The 16,097-nt window shown below is 39.8% G+C and overlaps 2 protein-coding genes across 3 annotated transcripts in view; one reads left to right on the top strand and one right to left on the bottom strand.

Annotated features, from left to right (window-relative positions):
* The window catches only part of chd7 (chromodomain helicase DNA binding protein 7), a 134,013-nt gene that overhangs the window by 53,360 nt on the left and 64,556 nt on the right, over positions 1 to 16,097 (top strand). For both annotated transcript variants that reach the window (XM_037682118.1, XM_037682117.1), the window contains exons 5-7: positions 10,717 to 10,861; positions 14,048 to 14,179; positions 14,565 to 14,630. In XM_037682118.1, the coding sequence (XP_037538046.1) occupies positions 10,717 to 10,861; positions 14,048 to 14,179; positions 14,565 to 14,630 (343 nt within the window). The remainder of the gene's footprint in view (positions 1 to 10,716; positions 10,862 to 14,047; positions 14,180 to 14,564; positions 14,631 to 16,097) is intronic.
* The window catches only part of ca8 (carbonic anhydrase VIII), a 170,745-nt gene that overhangs the window by 122,418 nt on the left and 32,230 nt on the right, over positions 1 to 16,097 (bottom strand). The gene's annotated exons all lie outside the window — the stretch shown is intronic.

Raw genomic sequence — 16,097 nt, 5'->3', positions numbered from 1 at the left:
ATTTTTTTAGCTGAAAGATTTTCTGGAAGAGGAGTGAAGAGATGCGCTGAGCCGACAGAGCTGCAGAGACATGATGGTGCCGTTGAGAAGTGAGGCCATGAAGACGCTAGGAGGAAGAGAGGGCTGAAGGCAGCCGAGTGGAGAAGTGTGCATGTGTGTGTGGCTGTGTGTGCGTGGCCAGATGGCTCCAGCGTGTGGCGACCAGCCAGAGGAACAGGTGCAGGTCACATGACCAGCCGTTACCACGGAGATGGTGATTGCTCTTGGCGTGAGGATGAAAGGAGAAGGGCCCCAGGGACAGAGAGGGGGTGAGAGATGGAGAGGGAGGAGGGAGGCGCAGTGGAGGAGAGGGAGATATCCAGGCATACAGTTTCTGCAGAGGGCAACATAAACACACACTGACCACGAAGCACTAGGCACAGACCGATACACACACACACAACACTTTGTACCGTCTGTTTTAGAGTTGGCTAGTGAGATAAAAATGTTACCGGAGGCCCTTTGAGATTTAGAGCATTATAGTGTTTGAATCATTAAGTAAGTCCATGTCTTTCAACAAGACTGTCTAGTTGTTTGGACAGCGAGTTCAGTTCCAGATCCAGTTCCATCTTTTCAAATTAGCCAGATTTCCTCATCCTCGATGCTAACGAATCGCCTATGAAACCGTTTATATATGCTATATGCTTAATCCTCTACTTTTTAGATTACTCCAAAGATAGAAATCAAAGCATTTTATGTCTTTGAGGACCTTAATTTAGATCAGGGGTGCCCAAACTTTTTCCCTGAGAGGGACAAATTTAAAATCTATCTGAGGGCTGCGGGCCAAATGCAATATTACAATACATGAAACGTAAATACTTCTTTAAAGTCCATTTATTTATTACAGTTTTTTATCCTTCCATTCTGTATAAAGCAGAACAGGCTGCGTTGGTGATGGCGGGGGGTCTGGGGGTCTTAAAGTAGATGCCGTTTCCTGCATTCTGGTGCATTTTACAAAAGTTTATTACAGTAGATTATCATGAAACAAAAGATGTAAACTCTGTTACTCTCGACATCTCTCTGACTTAAAAGCTTTCGTAATTCAACACTGCTGCAGCTCTGCAGGACAAATCGAGGTTGCTGATTGGTCAGTTGCTGACGTGCCTACTGGATTGATTGACAGGTGACAGGACTCGTGCAAAAAAAAAAATTATAGATTTTATTGGCCCGTTTTAAACTGTTGTCATTTATTCCATATTTATTCAATATTTTGGTGACTAAGGTGTGACAACTGTTTCCTTACACAATCCTAATGATCGTTTTATTTTTTCATGAGAGCTGAGTTTAAATTAAAGAGGCTCAAATCACCACTGAAACCAGTTCATATTCACAATATACTTTTAAACACTTTGTGATTTACAAGTGCATTCTGTCAAAGGAAAATGTTATTTAGGGGCAAGAAACTGCCGAGGGATGATAGAAAGTCTGTCAAAATGAAATATAAATTTAAATTATTTAAAAAATACAATGATTATCTACTCTACTGTGTGATCCTTGTAGTTAAATGATGGTGTTCAGACCGACTAACAATAAAGTTAATGGGTGGAGTCAATGAGTCATTGAATCTCAAAGGAAATTGTAATAAAGTAATGAGGACAGCTTGGGGCCCCACTTTGGACACCCCCGAGTTAGATTGAGTGACAAACGTCGAAGTTCATCACAAGTAAAATTTATAGGCAACAGACAGTTACCAACTTTGTCTTGTTTCTTTTTTCACTTGGTGTTCTCTAAACCACATTTATTATTTCTCTGTTATTAACCGTTAATTAATATGAACTATCTTTTTGTAACAGCATAAAAGATGTATTCTGTTTTTACTGTATTTAGTAATTACTTTATGTAAAATGGTGACAATGATTAAAGCTAGATTCATTTTTCTGTGGCTTTTGAACAGAAAATAAGGCTACGCAAGAATTGTTATAAAACCAAAGTCAAAATTTCTTTATTTGTCATTCACATCACATGTGGTACATGTGGTGGAATGAAATTGTGTATACGGGGTCCCAGTTACATCCAACAAAAGTATAAAATGTAAAAGAAAAACGGTATTAAGATCTAAGATATGAACTAAGAAAAACGTTAAATACACTAAGCACTAGTAGCATAAAAACAAAACACCGAACAGCAGCACAAACATGAGTCTGTGTGAGCAGATGAGTAAGAATGAACAGCAGCATGAAACAGATCAGCAGCAGCATGAAACAGATCAGCAGCAACATGAAACAAATCAGCAGCAACATGAAACAGATCAGCAGCAACGTGAAACAGATCAGCAGCAACGTGATTTTTTTCACAGTGATTATTCTGGTTAGATATTCATGAGTCTAACAGCCTCAGGGTAGAAGCTGTTCCTCAGTCTAGTGGTTCTACACTTAATGCTCCTCAACCTCCTTCCTGAGGGGAGCGGGGCAAAAAGTGTGAGTGCTGGGTGAGTGGGGTCCTTCATGATGCAGGTGGCCCTCTTCCTGCATCTGGAGGTGTAGATGTCTGTGATGGTGGGGAGGCTGACTCCAACATCTTCTGTGCAGCCTTCACCACTCTCTGCAGAGCTTTTCTTTCTGCAGCTGTGCAGCCTCCATGCCACACGTTGATGCTGGAGCACAGGATGCTCTCCACTGCACTGCAAAACGTTATTATAATTGAATTTAATTGTTACGAAAAGAAAGGGGAACTCCTTACAATCTAAAAGTAGGGTTAGGTTCTTGTCAGCTGTGCCACAACATAATTTCAGGACATCTCAAACTCAGCAGAACTCTGCCATTAGTTATAATTTAACTTTAATTTTAAAGATTTCCCATAGATGGGGAAAATCACATGATTCTAAGTGGACTTGGACTTTGAATTTTGGCAGACTTAATACTAACAAATAGAATCTCCCAATTGACATGACTCTTACGATAAGATCTCACAGCCTACATGGAAATGTAACCCAGGGTGAGACGACCTCCGACATACAGGATAGCTGTAACGACAGAGGTAGTGGAGTTCATCATGTTGCCTGAGGCATTTGGTGAAGCATGTTTGCCCTACAGTGAAATTCAGTGTGTACTAAGAGTGTAAATTTTACATTACACAACCTGTTAAACACTTTGTGCAACATCGGTTTAGTGTTAACTAATCATAGCGAACAGGCTAAACTTCTGCAACCAGAAGTTGCAACATATCTACCCCCAAAACAAAGCACAACTAGCTTGAAGCATTAACCATTAATTTAACCATTAAGCATACAATGTAATTATGATAAAACTGGAGGATACTTTCCGTTACCACTGTACAGACGAACATGTGGTAGTTCTCATTTATGCCTAATGTATTCAGCTGCTCATGAGCTCAGGCCTTTATCCATCTTACATTTTTCCAGACTCCCTTTAGATTTTACAAATGGAATAAACTGTATTCCAGCCTTTAAACGCTCATGGTAACGTTTGAATTGCATTTTACCCAATGATGACGTTTTAACCATTTTTTCCAATGATTTTTCACGAAATCCCTACGACCACAAAGCGTTCGCAATGCAAAATCCTGACAATTTTGTCAGAGGAAAAGGGGCTGCAGGAAAGGGGCGTTTCACTTCAGGACAATTTATGATCGCTGACTGGTCAGTTGCTGACAAGACTGGATTGATTGACGGGTCAGGTTGCATCATGTCAATTGTGCTTGTTTGATTTTTTTACCAGTTTTTTGTCTTTTTTGTAGTTTCATGTGTAGTATAATGCAAATTCAACATATCCACTTGTTTAATACAAGTCAAAGTTTGCACCTTGCAATTCAGAACTGGACGTTATGATCAGTAAAATACGATAAGATCAGCCTTTTGTTTGTGATACTTAAGTTTGTTGAACTTGATATATTGGTAGAAGGATGTTAGAAATACAGCTTCCAGGAAAAAGACAAAGAGGAAGGCCAAAGAGGTTGAATATGGATGAAGTTAGAGAGGACATGGAGGTAGTTGGAGTGAGGACAGAGTGAGATGGAGGAGGACGACTCTCTGTGGAGACCCTGAAGAGGGAACAGCTGAAAGAAGAAGACATTTGTTGAACTTGATGGCTTTTGGGAGTTCAGGTGATTGAACAATGTTGTCATTTGTGTTATAGGAAAGTGATGGTGATATTTTGTGTATCATGTTTTGAAAATGCTGGTGATTATTAAGCAGTTATTATTTAATAATCTTCCTTTGTCACATTCTAATCAAGTAAACTATGAATAATTTTGGAGTAGCTGTTGCTTACATAATCTGACTGGATGGATTTTCCTTTGTAAAATATTGTCTTGACTTAGGAATAATGTGATTTGTTTGATTTTTGCAGTAGCTAAGTGTTTAAGTGTTGGACAAGATTTAAAACTGTGACCCTTTATAGTACCATGTCTGTTTTTATTACAGTTGGTCTTTACATATAACACTGTCCACAAAACTAACTATCTGGACATTGTGTGTAGCATGTGTAAGCATGTTCGAGACATTATCAGTGTAGATTGGTGTGAAAATATTTAAAGGGGTACTTGGGCAAATCACACAGAGTCCAAATGTAAGGCCTGAAAGTTAAATTTAAGTGTTTCATTTACATAAAGTTGAACTGCGATTACTGCATTTACTACTGGAGCTTTTATTTGAAAACCAAATCAACTCAAACCAATCAAACTGAGAAGCATGCCACGAAACAAATGCCACTCCGCAACATACTGTTCATGTTTTGGACATGTGCACTGTCTTTACATCTGGCTTATACTGACTTGAGGTCAAACACTGAAATCATAAGCATTGGTAAAATGACACCCAATTTCCTGAAATGTTACTTTTGTAAATATGGAGAAATTTTAGCAGACAATTTTAAACCATCTGCTTGTAATCCACTGAGTTTAGCTTTCCTGAGCTTTAAACGCGTCGTAGCTCACGCCCTCTCTCGGTGAAAACTAGCAGACCACCCGTTCATCAGGAATGTTTCAGCTGGCTGTGTTCATTTCAGAAGCGAGGGAAATTGCAGATCGCAAACGTTCAGAGATGGTGAATTAGCACCATGTTTCTGAGGAACATCGCTTTTTGAGTTGGCTTTACTTTGAACAAATTCAGGTGAGGAACTGATACTTGATTGTGTACATGCTTAGCTTTTTCTCTTGAAGGGATCACTGTGTGCCTTTGTCAGAAAGTCTGATCATCATCATCACAATGAAAATTACTGCTGCCTGATGGCCGTTAACGTTGTTGTCGTCAAAGCTCACGTGGCTGTGTGCACTGCTGATTCAGAGACTCATGCTAACATGTAGCCATGCTGCTAACATGCTAACTAAAAGCAGCTGCCAGGCGCAATGCTAACAAGTTGTTATTCAAAGCACATTGGGATTGTTGGTATTTATTCATAAAATGAGTTTTGCTCTTCTAATGTCTTTGAAACCGTCCAAATGACCTGACTGAACTTTGTTTTTTTTTTACCAGGATTATTGAGCATGAACTTTGATCCGATGGCTTTATTTTGCTTTCTGTTCTGCTGTCTCATAGCTTGTCAGAAGAATTTGGAGCAGTAGTCATTATGCGTTACCATCGGTCATTTTATCAAGCTCCTTGTCATAATTTGCTGTATTTATTTAAAGTCTTAGTATCCTATAATGACTGTTTTCTATGTGACATTGGTTCTTCTAAATCTGGTTGATTAACATGGCTCTGATGCCGGGTGTTCAGCTCGCGTGTGCGTGCACACTGTACCTGCATGTATGTAGGACAGGTTTGTTTTGTGTTTGATTGCTCTGGTTTGTTGTCATCATATTGTGACAAAAACACACTTGCTGTCTGTCTGATGAACTGCATTTAAATTTTAGTTTTTATAAAGGACTGATGGAACGTCTCTCCTTCTGTTGGATCATGTGATGGGACAGCTGTAATAAAGTTTTTTTATGTTTTATCCCAGCGAGGGAATGAGCGTCAGAGGATCTAATTTTCCACGTCACAGTTTATCGTTGCATTATGTTATAGTGTTGAATTAAACATTAATGCAGGAGATTTACAAAGTGTTTATGTTGTACATTGTGATAAAATGTCAAATGTGCTTCAATAATATGGTTCATCAGCAACAGAACTTAAAACCCCATAACGTACAGCAGCTCACCTGCGGGGCATTGAGATGTATTTCTGCTTTAAAGAGCTGCTATGCTTTACCACATGCTTCTAATTTAAAGAACAGTGCCAAAATGGCAATGTAGGCCCTCCCCTCTTCATTGACACCTCTTTTGACCTATCGGGTTGATCTGCTGTTTCTCCAGAGCCAGTAATATTAACATGCGCAAAATTCTTTGACTGGATTGAAATAAAAAAATTAAAAAAAAACGCTGATTTGGATTGAAATGTTGACTTGTTGAAATGTTGAATTGAAATGGACACTGGATTGAAATGTTTTCAGATTAAATAATCCCATTGTGTTGTTTACATGGGCACAATCTGTTCACGACGAGTGTTTACATGCAGCGGGCTTTGTTCTGAACAGCAGTACTGACATGCGCAGAGTGGTAAACTCTCCTTAAAAACACCGAAGAAGAAGTTCTACTTCCGTGATGCACGTAAACAAACCTGAGCACCAAAATGACCCGTGACAGGTTTTAATGATGGTGGAGACGTTACTGCACTCCCTGACTGAGCTGCAGGTGATACAGATCATTCTGAGCTCTTTCTAAGTTTCTAGTAGAAATGTTGTCGCTCACCGACCAGTTTTACTTCCCTGACATGCTAATATTATTAGCATTTGCCAGTAGGGGTGCATTTCTGTGTCTGGTGATTCGATTCAGATTTTTGGTGTCATGATTCGATTCAAAATCAATTTTATTTATTTATTTTTTATTTTTTCCCCCGATTCAGGAACGATTTTCAGTTCAGAAATGATTTTTCTATTGAAATGGTCAAAAATTTTGTTTCAGTTATAACTGACGAGCTGAAAAGATGAAACAACAATGTAAACAAATAAAAGATTTATTTAAAACAATAATTTTGTTCTTTACTGTATCAAATCTTTTTGCATCATTTTATATTTATACCAAAAATAGGAACAAATATAGGCGTGCATAAAATTCTGTAACTTAAATTACCAGTATTGGCTTAGCTGCCTGAATTTTTCTAAAAAATAAAATAAATCTAGGAACTACAATTCATCCATCATCTTTATCCACTTCTTCCTTTTTGAGCCACGGGGGTCACTGGTGCCCATATCAGCCATCACTGTGTGGGAGGCGGGGGACACCTGGACAGGTCTCCAGTCCATCACAGACAAATGATTCAAAATATATAAATGTAAAAGTAAACAAAGACTTCAGCCTACAATAGTATATTGATCTTTAAATCAAAATAAAATACAGACTTCACAGTTTTTTAACCATATTGATTCATATTTGGTAAATCTTTAGCAAAATTTTAAAAGCCTGTGCATGTCTCCACAAAACCTCTTCTGAACTGTAATTTATGAATCATAAACTGTATCATTTAGAACTGGCTCCAGGCGATGTGTCTCAGCTGGCCTCTGTTAAAAAGACAAATTACATTAAGTTTGTTGTACAACTTGTCTATAAGTTTTAGTATAATATGGGAAAAATCCTTTGAGCTGCAGCTGGTGCATTAACCAGAGCTTCTCCCACTTTATTTTTGTTTCATGGTGGAGTTGCTTTATCACTAAAAATCTATGTGAAGGAATAATGTACGTTGCTTCCAGCGTATTAAAAATAAACCTGAACCCCTCACCTTCCACTGAGCTGTCTGATCGTAAATCCTTTGTGATACATCAGGAGATGGAGAGGGAAATCTTCACAGCCTTTGAGGAATCAGCTGGAAGTTAGTTGCAGAGTTCGCTGGTCGGCTGCTTCGCTTTCATCTTCCACGCATTTTGTCGTATTTTCCAAAATACTGCACCGTAATTTTATTTGACACTTCTTATAAACCACCGTGCTCTTGTTAAGCTCCGTCTTCCCTGGAACATTGTAGGATCTGAAATAATTTTTAACGACGTAGGAGCGTGTTGAATCGCGCTGTCCTCTCGCTACACGCTAGCAGGCTCCATTCAGATAAAGGGAGCTGGCTAACTAGCTTGCTGTACGGTGGCCTACACGGCCAAAATTTTTCGGCATCCGAGCAGACACATAATGCGATATGCAGAATACTCGGGAGTAGAAGCGAAAAATTTTTTTAATTAAACGCGTTTCAAAATCGATTTATGGGTTTTTAGAATCTAATCAGAATTGCCAGAACGAGGAATCTAGATTCTTATAAAAATCTTTTTTTTTCTGCACCTGTATTAGCCAGGCGGAAGTGACATGGGTCGCACATGCGTAGTCAGGTCAGTTTTTCACGATGGGAAAAAACAAACAGATTATGTGTTTACAAGTACACCGTTCGGGTTATGGATCGGCGTAAACACCGTCTCATTCTGATTATGAATTCTTTCAGATCGAGCTGAATCAGCTCAGAGTAATCCGAATGGGGTGTTTACATGACGCATTTTTATTCCGAATGGCCGTTTAATCCAGTTCCTTACGTCCATGTAAACATAGCTACTGACAGAGCATCATGTGGTCTGACCAGTGACACCCATACTCTTTTGTACACCTTTTCTGACACTACTGACATATGGCCAATCAAATTCCCGTCACACAAATATGCAATGTTCGCAAGCAAAATCTAAGCTGGAAGATGGAACGAATTATACATTTATGTTTCAGCATGCACCAGCGCACACACCCCTTTTATTGGTGAAAAATACTTGTTTTACTGTTTTATTTTTAACTAAAATATAGCAAAAGGTACTGTAAAGAGAAAACTTTGCTCTTATGAGGTGGCCGAGTGGTTTAAGAGGAGGAAAAGTGATTTTTCTGACAAGGAAATCGATAAAGGCGAGCAGTGACACATCTGGAAAGGCCTTGGACAGGGTGGAATATGAATTGGGTCTTCTAGGAGAACATTTCTACTTCAAGAGCAACTGAAAACATTTTATAAACTTCTGTTTGTAAATTGTCCTCTTTCTGTTGTGTTTTCAGCATGTGTTGCTGTGTGCCTCCTTACTGTTTATAACTTCCTGTGTTTTAATCATGCTGACAGTACATCTGGATTCAGAATATGATTCTTGTAGTTCTTCTCTTCATCAGATCCCTCACTGATGACTGTATGTCGACGCGTTTAGGAGTTCAGTTTATTTATATAGCACCAAGTCACAACAGAAGTCGTCTCAGGACAGCCTTATTCATTCAACCTTTATTCATACAGGTCAGTCTCATTGAGCCTCAAAGACTCATTTACAAGAGAGACCTGTTACGAGACCTTATGATCTTCGTGTCCAATTTTGTGGACGTATTGGACTCTATTTGGACACTTAAAAACACATGGACATTCTCTCATAAAAACATATCCAGGACAATCATTTACTTCACTTTAATTGGTGATATGTGACTTTTCTGTGCTGCTGATCTGTTCCCTCTGAGCTGCTGTGTTCATAGCCATCTGCTCACTACAGACTCATGTTCAGGCTGCTGTTTAATACACTGTATTATATTGCATTATTACTGTTTAGTGTTTATCTTAGATCCTTGTGTACTGGTTTTTTTTTTATACTTTACATTTTTGCTATTTTGGGTGTAACTGGGACCTTGTTTACACAATTTTGTTCCACCTCGTGTACCACATGTGATGCGAATGACGATAAAGAACCTTGAATAATTTTTGGTGTTCTTGTTGCCAAATTTGAACTGGGAAGACTTGATGCTGCAGCCTCATATAATTTTCCAGTCCATACCTCCTTCCCTTCATGTGCAGCAAGCATAAATAAATTATTTAAAATTTTCAGATGAGACAAAAATGTATGATTTTTTTTTTTCCTGTGTTTCAACTTCAACAACTACATAGTAGTTACAGTTACAATGTTTATGACTGCTGAAGTTAAAAACTCAGGGTGTTGTCTTTACAGAGACCAAGCTTTTGAATTTACTCCAAAGGGTTCAAGAACAGCATTTAATTTAGGTATGATTTTTTAAATTCAGGCGATTAGTGCACTTTGGAGTGAACTTTAGAGGGTTTATAGATCTTTGGCCTGCTAAGCTCTCAGGAGGTTAGGTGGTTTGTGAAACCAGATCGTTCTGGTCATTCTTACAGGACGGTGTCCACCATGACGGTTCTGTTGGAGGTCGAACACAAAGGGCTCACTCGTTTGCTGCGTGCACACAGAATATAGGAGTAGTGAGACAGAAGAGGGATGCTGAGTGTCCTCTCACCTCTGTGGTGTTAATGCACACACACTCGCAGATGGAGCCAGCTCCTCTTTCTTTCCATGCCAGAGATTAGAGGAAGCCTGGGGAGTTCTCAGCTCCTCCCACCTCCTCTCTCAGGGGCCTCTCTGTCTGCCTGTCTCTCTCTCTGGACCCCCCTCCATCTCTTCCTCTCTGTGCCTGTATCTCTCTATCTTGCTCCCATGCCTCCATGCAGTCTTTCATCATATTAACCCCCTGTGTGCCAGAGCCTGAGGCACACTAATGATTTCTAAATGGGTAAATCAAACATGGCGATCGCCCTGGGACAGACAGGCGCACACACATGCAAATATAAATAGTCATGAAGGCTTAGTAGTCTGTCAATGCGTAAATGCTGTGAAAAATAGGTTTTTGATGCATTTTTAAATTTTATTTTACTTTTTGATCCATTTTTTTTATCTTTTCCTACAGCAGTAAAAAAGTGGAATCAGAAGGCGGAGCCAGCGCTGCAAAGAAGGACTCCAAGAGGAAGAGAGAGTCGTCAGGTGGGGACGATGTGGAGGTGAAGTCTCCACTGCCGTCTCCTCCTGAGGAAGAGGATGATGATGGCGTACAGGTAGGACAGAAAGACTGACACATCTTACACATCTTACATTTCAGCTTGCATCCAAAGCCTTAAGTACTTCTTGTAACTTTCCTGAAACTATAAAACAAAAGGACCAACAACCATTTCAGGGTATTTAGTATTTGCAGCGTGTATAAATGTAAGGCAGTGCGTGAGCCAGGAGCCGTTTGTTGTAAACCAGCTTTTGTTGAAGGATAAAGCAAATAAACCTACTGTTGAGTTGACATTTTGCACTGTCAACAACTTTTAAACTTTTGATCTATTTTGAGAAAATATCACATTTAAACTAGAGAAATTGCATTTCCTCTGAAAATGCAGTGTGAGTGCTTATTGCAGAAGAACTTGCTGAAAAACAGCTAAAATAAGCATGCTGAACAATGGCTGAAATGGAAGAACAAGCCTAAATTAATAGAAGAAAAAAGAAAAAACATATATTTGCTGAAATAGGTTTCAAGAAGCAGAAATTAGCACAAAAATTAAGAAATTGGCACACACAAAAAAGCTGCAGTAGCTGAAAAGGCAAATAACTCTTAAACTACCAGAAGGAAGTGCATGGAGCTGAAATGAGCTAAAAAAATGTGGAATTAGCTGAAAAAGCTAAAATTTGTATTAAGAGCTAAATAGTAGCTGAAACCAGCAGAAAAAAGCTGAAAGTAGCAGAGATTACCATGAAAAACTTGTTTCTGAAAACAGCTGAAATTAGTTAAAAATGCTAAAAATTAAATAAATAAAAGGTAGCTGAACGGGTAGCACAAATTTAAATTTGCAGAAGAAAGCAGAAACAACATGTTTGCCCAATTAGGCTGAAAGAAGCAGAAATGAGCACAAAGAAGTGGATATTATCTGAAAAAAGCTGAAATTAGCCAACAACAACAAAAAAAAAAACCAGCTGAAAAGTAGCTAAAAAGCAGAAAGAAGCTTAAATTACCAGAAGGAAGTGAAGCAAGCACATTTTTGCTGAATTGAGCTGAAAAAACTTGAAATGACTGCATAAAATGTGGAATTAGCCAAAAAAGCTAAAATTAGCATAAATAACAGCTAAATAGTAGCTGAAATAGCAGAAAAGGCTGAAACTTGCTGAAATAAGCTGAAGGGAGCATAACAAGCTGAAATTAGTAGAATGAAATTAGAAGAAGCACAACATTATTTTAGTTGGAGTATAAAAGGAGCACAAGAACAGCTGAAAAACAGCTTGAATTAGCTGAAAGTAGCTGGAAAAAAGTTTAAATTTGCATAAGGAAGCTGAAATAAGTTGAAACAGAACAAAATGTGAAAATAGCAGTAAAAGGTGGTAAACAGATCCATCCATCCATCCATTTTCTTTACCCGCTTATTCCATTTTGGGTCACGGGGGTCGCTGGTGCCCATGTCCAGCAATCACTGTGCGAGGGGCGGGGTACACCCTGGACGGGTCGCAAGTCCATCACAGGGACACATGGAGACAAACGAGACAAACAACCATTCACTCTCTCACTCACACCTAGGGACAATTTAGAGTTACCAATTAGCCTAACATGCATGTTTTTGGTCTGTGGGAGGAAACTGGAGCACCCGGAGAAAACCCACGCGTGCACGGAGAGAACATGCAAACTCCACCCAGAAGGCCCCTGGACTGGGGTTTGAACCAGGGACCTGCTCGCTGAGAGGCAGCAGCTCTACCAGTTGCGCCACAGTGCTGCTAAACAGATCTAAAGGATGTAAAATAAGCTCAATTTATTTTCTATGAGGAAAAAAATGGCAGAAAAGGCTAAATGTTTCAAAAAGCTAAAGTTGCACCAATACCAGAAGTCATAGTTGTTTTGAAAGAGCTGAACATTTTGATTTATGATTTATTGAAATAGATTCAAAACTGCAGGACGAGAATCGTGCCGAAAACATACATAAGAATAATAGATTCACAATAGTGTGAATTCTTCATAAACATTCACACTATTATCTTATCCCACATTTAACATCTTTATCATCAAACCCAAGAAGGATTTGTTTACGAATTACGGTTCAGGTTTGGTTTATTTGTCATGTAAAATCAACACAAGGTCAACAATACAATGAAATGCTCAGGACAAGAAGAACCATCTCGACTCGCCAAAAAGACGTCGGCAAATATTGAAGCACGCAACAAACATACAGAAACAAGGCACCAAAAGTGAAAAATGCATAAATCTACAGCAGCATGGTCCTGTTGGCAGAGTGGTTCTGATGACAGTGAGGTTCTCTTAGCAACGTGGTCCAGTTGGCAGCATGGTACTGTTAGCAGTGTGGTTCGGTTAGCGGCATGGTCTTTTTAGCAGTGTTAGCAGGTCTTGTTAGCAGGTCTTGTTAGCAGGTCTTGTTAGCAGCTTGATGGTATAAGGACCGCAGCAGCTGCACCCCAAACTGCCTCCAGAACCGAGTCCGGCAGACGGAGAACATCCAAGGTTTCTCCGCAGAACTGAACTGGTCCGTAGAGTTTGGTTCATGCAGACGGCTGGAGGATCATGGAGACAGCCACCATGACAGGCCAGACCCTGAGCCTGATGCTGGAGTGGGGCCGGGAACTGAACCACGATGGCAAGGCAGCGACCCACAAAACTCCACAAGTGCGTCGCGGTCATACCTGTAGCGTGGGTGTAGGTGCAGGTGCAAAAAAGTTAAAAGAACAGTAACAAAAAAGATGGAGTCGAAGCAGAGCTCCTGTCAGTGCTACCATTCTGCTGTGCAGGTGACGTCAGAGTTATACCTGGTATGTGTCAAGTAGTTTGATATTTAGATATAAAAAAAATAAATTGTATTTTTTTCTCACTCTTATCGTCTTCCTGGCTTTTCACTTCCCAAACTTTAAAAAAATAAAACCGAGACATGAGCTTTATGATCTTAAAACATGTGCCCTAGCATCTGTTATAATTGTGTTTTTACGCCAGGAGGCCCTTATCTCACAAAATTTACACCCCAATATTTGGCTAATGACAATCTGCATCATATGCTAATTTGTTCATAACATATTTATGAAAATGAAGAGTGGAGAAAATAGACCGCCTTTCCCCTCTGACGTTACACCCCCTGCACCCCGTTTGCTTTTTACTTTTTTTTTTATACCGAGCTTTCTAATTCAAGTGATGGGAGAAAGGAAACATTATTTCTTACTGGACGGTTGCCACTGATAAACCCAACCTTAGTGTTTCTCTTCTTCCCTGTCAGAAGCGTCGTTCATGTCGTCAGGTGAAGAGGAAGAGGTACACCGAAGACCTGGAGTTCAGGATCTCTGAGGATGACGACAGCGGAGATGACTCGCCAACACCAAAATCTCCATCATCATCCTCGCAACAACAGGTGACCTTTTTTTTATTATTGGAGTGTGTCTTTAAACATTAAAGATTTAAACCCTGCCCAGACTGGATGACATGTTTGTTAGGTGGGGATACATAATAAATTGAACAATACATTTGTGGGTAAATTTTGAACAACTGCTTCTGTTTTAACATTGTTTAATATTTGAGGTTAATTATTCTGTTTTCTTTTTAATCTGGCCTTTAATAAATACAGGTCTTCTCAGATAGGTTTGTTGTAAATATATTGGCAATAAAGTCGTATATTAAAACAGGGTTCTGGTTAATGGAAGTAGTTCATTTTCCCTGAATAAATTATTGTTTTGTGGGACTGGTGAAACTGTATTGTGTACCAAGTTCAATTAATCTTGATTTCCCCGCCCCCACAGGATATGGCTGAGGTTGAAGGTCCTGTTGTGGAGAAAATCATGGGTATGCGCACATCTAAAAAACAGGTGAGTCCGCGTGTTCACATCTGACAGACACTGAAACGTAAGCACGTGGACAGTTTGGCCCAAGTCATTGTTTGCATCATCCAGGTAACTGCTCGGAGATTATACACATACATCCATAGGAACATGCACACACTGTAGGCACAAAACAAGCCGGGACTTAAACCTGTTTTGGCCACCTCTGTGTGATTTCTGAGTGGAGCGAGGCAGTAATGGAGCCGAAACAGTCAACATGGGAAAAGGTAAGCCGGCTTAGCGGCTTAATAATATGATTAAATAATGATATAAGGTATGTGCAACCATCCAATGACGAGATTAAACCACAACAAACTGGTTTATTACCGAGGGAGGATTGATGACGATGCACAGCAACTTTGCATTTAGTTTTAAAAAATTAGTTAACCGCAAAGAGAATTGCTAAACTGAAGTACAGTAGTCCCTCGTTTATTGCGGGTGTTAGGGACCACGCCCACCTGTGATAAGTGAAAAACCACAGAGGAGATACAGTAGTCCAAGTTCAAGTTCAGTAAACTTTGTCATGACATGTGCCAGGCTGCAATCACTCATCACCTGTTACTCCCAATCTCCCTCCTTACACAATTTAAACTGAAATACTGTAACATTTTACATAAACAATCCATACAGCATGGATTGTTTATGTAAAATGTTACAGTATTTAAATTGTAGAGAAGAGCAGCAGGACATCAAAGGGTTAAACCTTCACACAGCCGCAGCAGGAGAAATGTGTGTGCGTGGCAGAGGAGATCAGCTGATCAGCTGCAGGAGGGAGCTTCCCCTGCACTTGTGGGCAGCACACATGGTGCAAAATCATTTAAAATAATTAGTTTTAAATAAACAATCCATGGCTCAGCCATCAATCACATCATGTCTAATCTTATTTAGAAAAAACGCGATCTAGCGAAGCTGCAATAAATGAACCGCGAAGTAGCGAGGGACTACTGTAAAATGCTATATTTTGAAAACGATTCAAGGGAGATGTCTGTCGCACACTGAATGCGTTGCGCTCCATGTCCGCACAGCTGAGTTCTGCTTCACGCCTCTGTTGGTTCTGCGATGCTCACTTCATTTCTGAAAGTTCAGGTCTAAAAGGAACGTGGCCAGCGCCATCGGAGAGTTCTGCACGTCAGAGGCAGCAACAAGACAAGAATGGTCTCTGTGACCATTTAGTGGAAACGTTCTGTGAATGAGCCTACTGACTGAGCACAGATAGTGTGCATTCACTTAGTAAGCAGATACAAGAGTTCTTGTTTTTCAGTGTGTGTGTGTTCTTTGAGTGCGTCAGCTGCTTTGTTTTATACGCCTTAACTAAAGAAAAGTCAGCCTTTAGCCAACATGTACATACACTCTATCACCAGCCAATTCTCCTTTGCCAGCCAGCTCCCAATGGGTTTACCCCCTACACACACACACACACACACACACACACACACACACACACACACACACCCT

Source organism: Nematolebias whitei, chromosome 9 (genome assembly GCF_014905685.2).
Source record: "Nematolebias whitei isolate Nwh7 chromosome 9, NemWhi1, whole genome shotgun sequence".
NCBI classification, from domain to species: domain Eukaryota; kingdom Metazoa; phylum Chordata; class Actinopteri; order Cyprinodontiformes; family Rivulidae; genus Nematolebias; species Nematolebias whitei.
The sequence above is the reverse complement of the archived record's forward strand: the minus strand, read 5'-3'. Positions and strand labels throughout refer to the sequence as shown.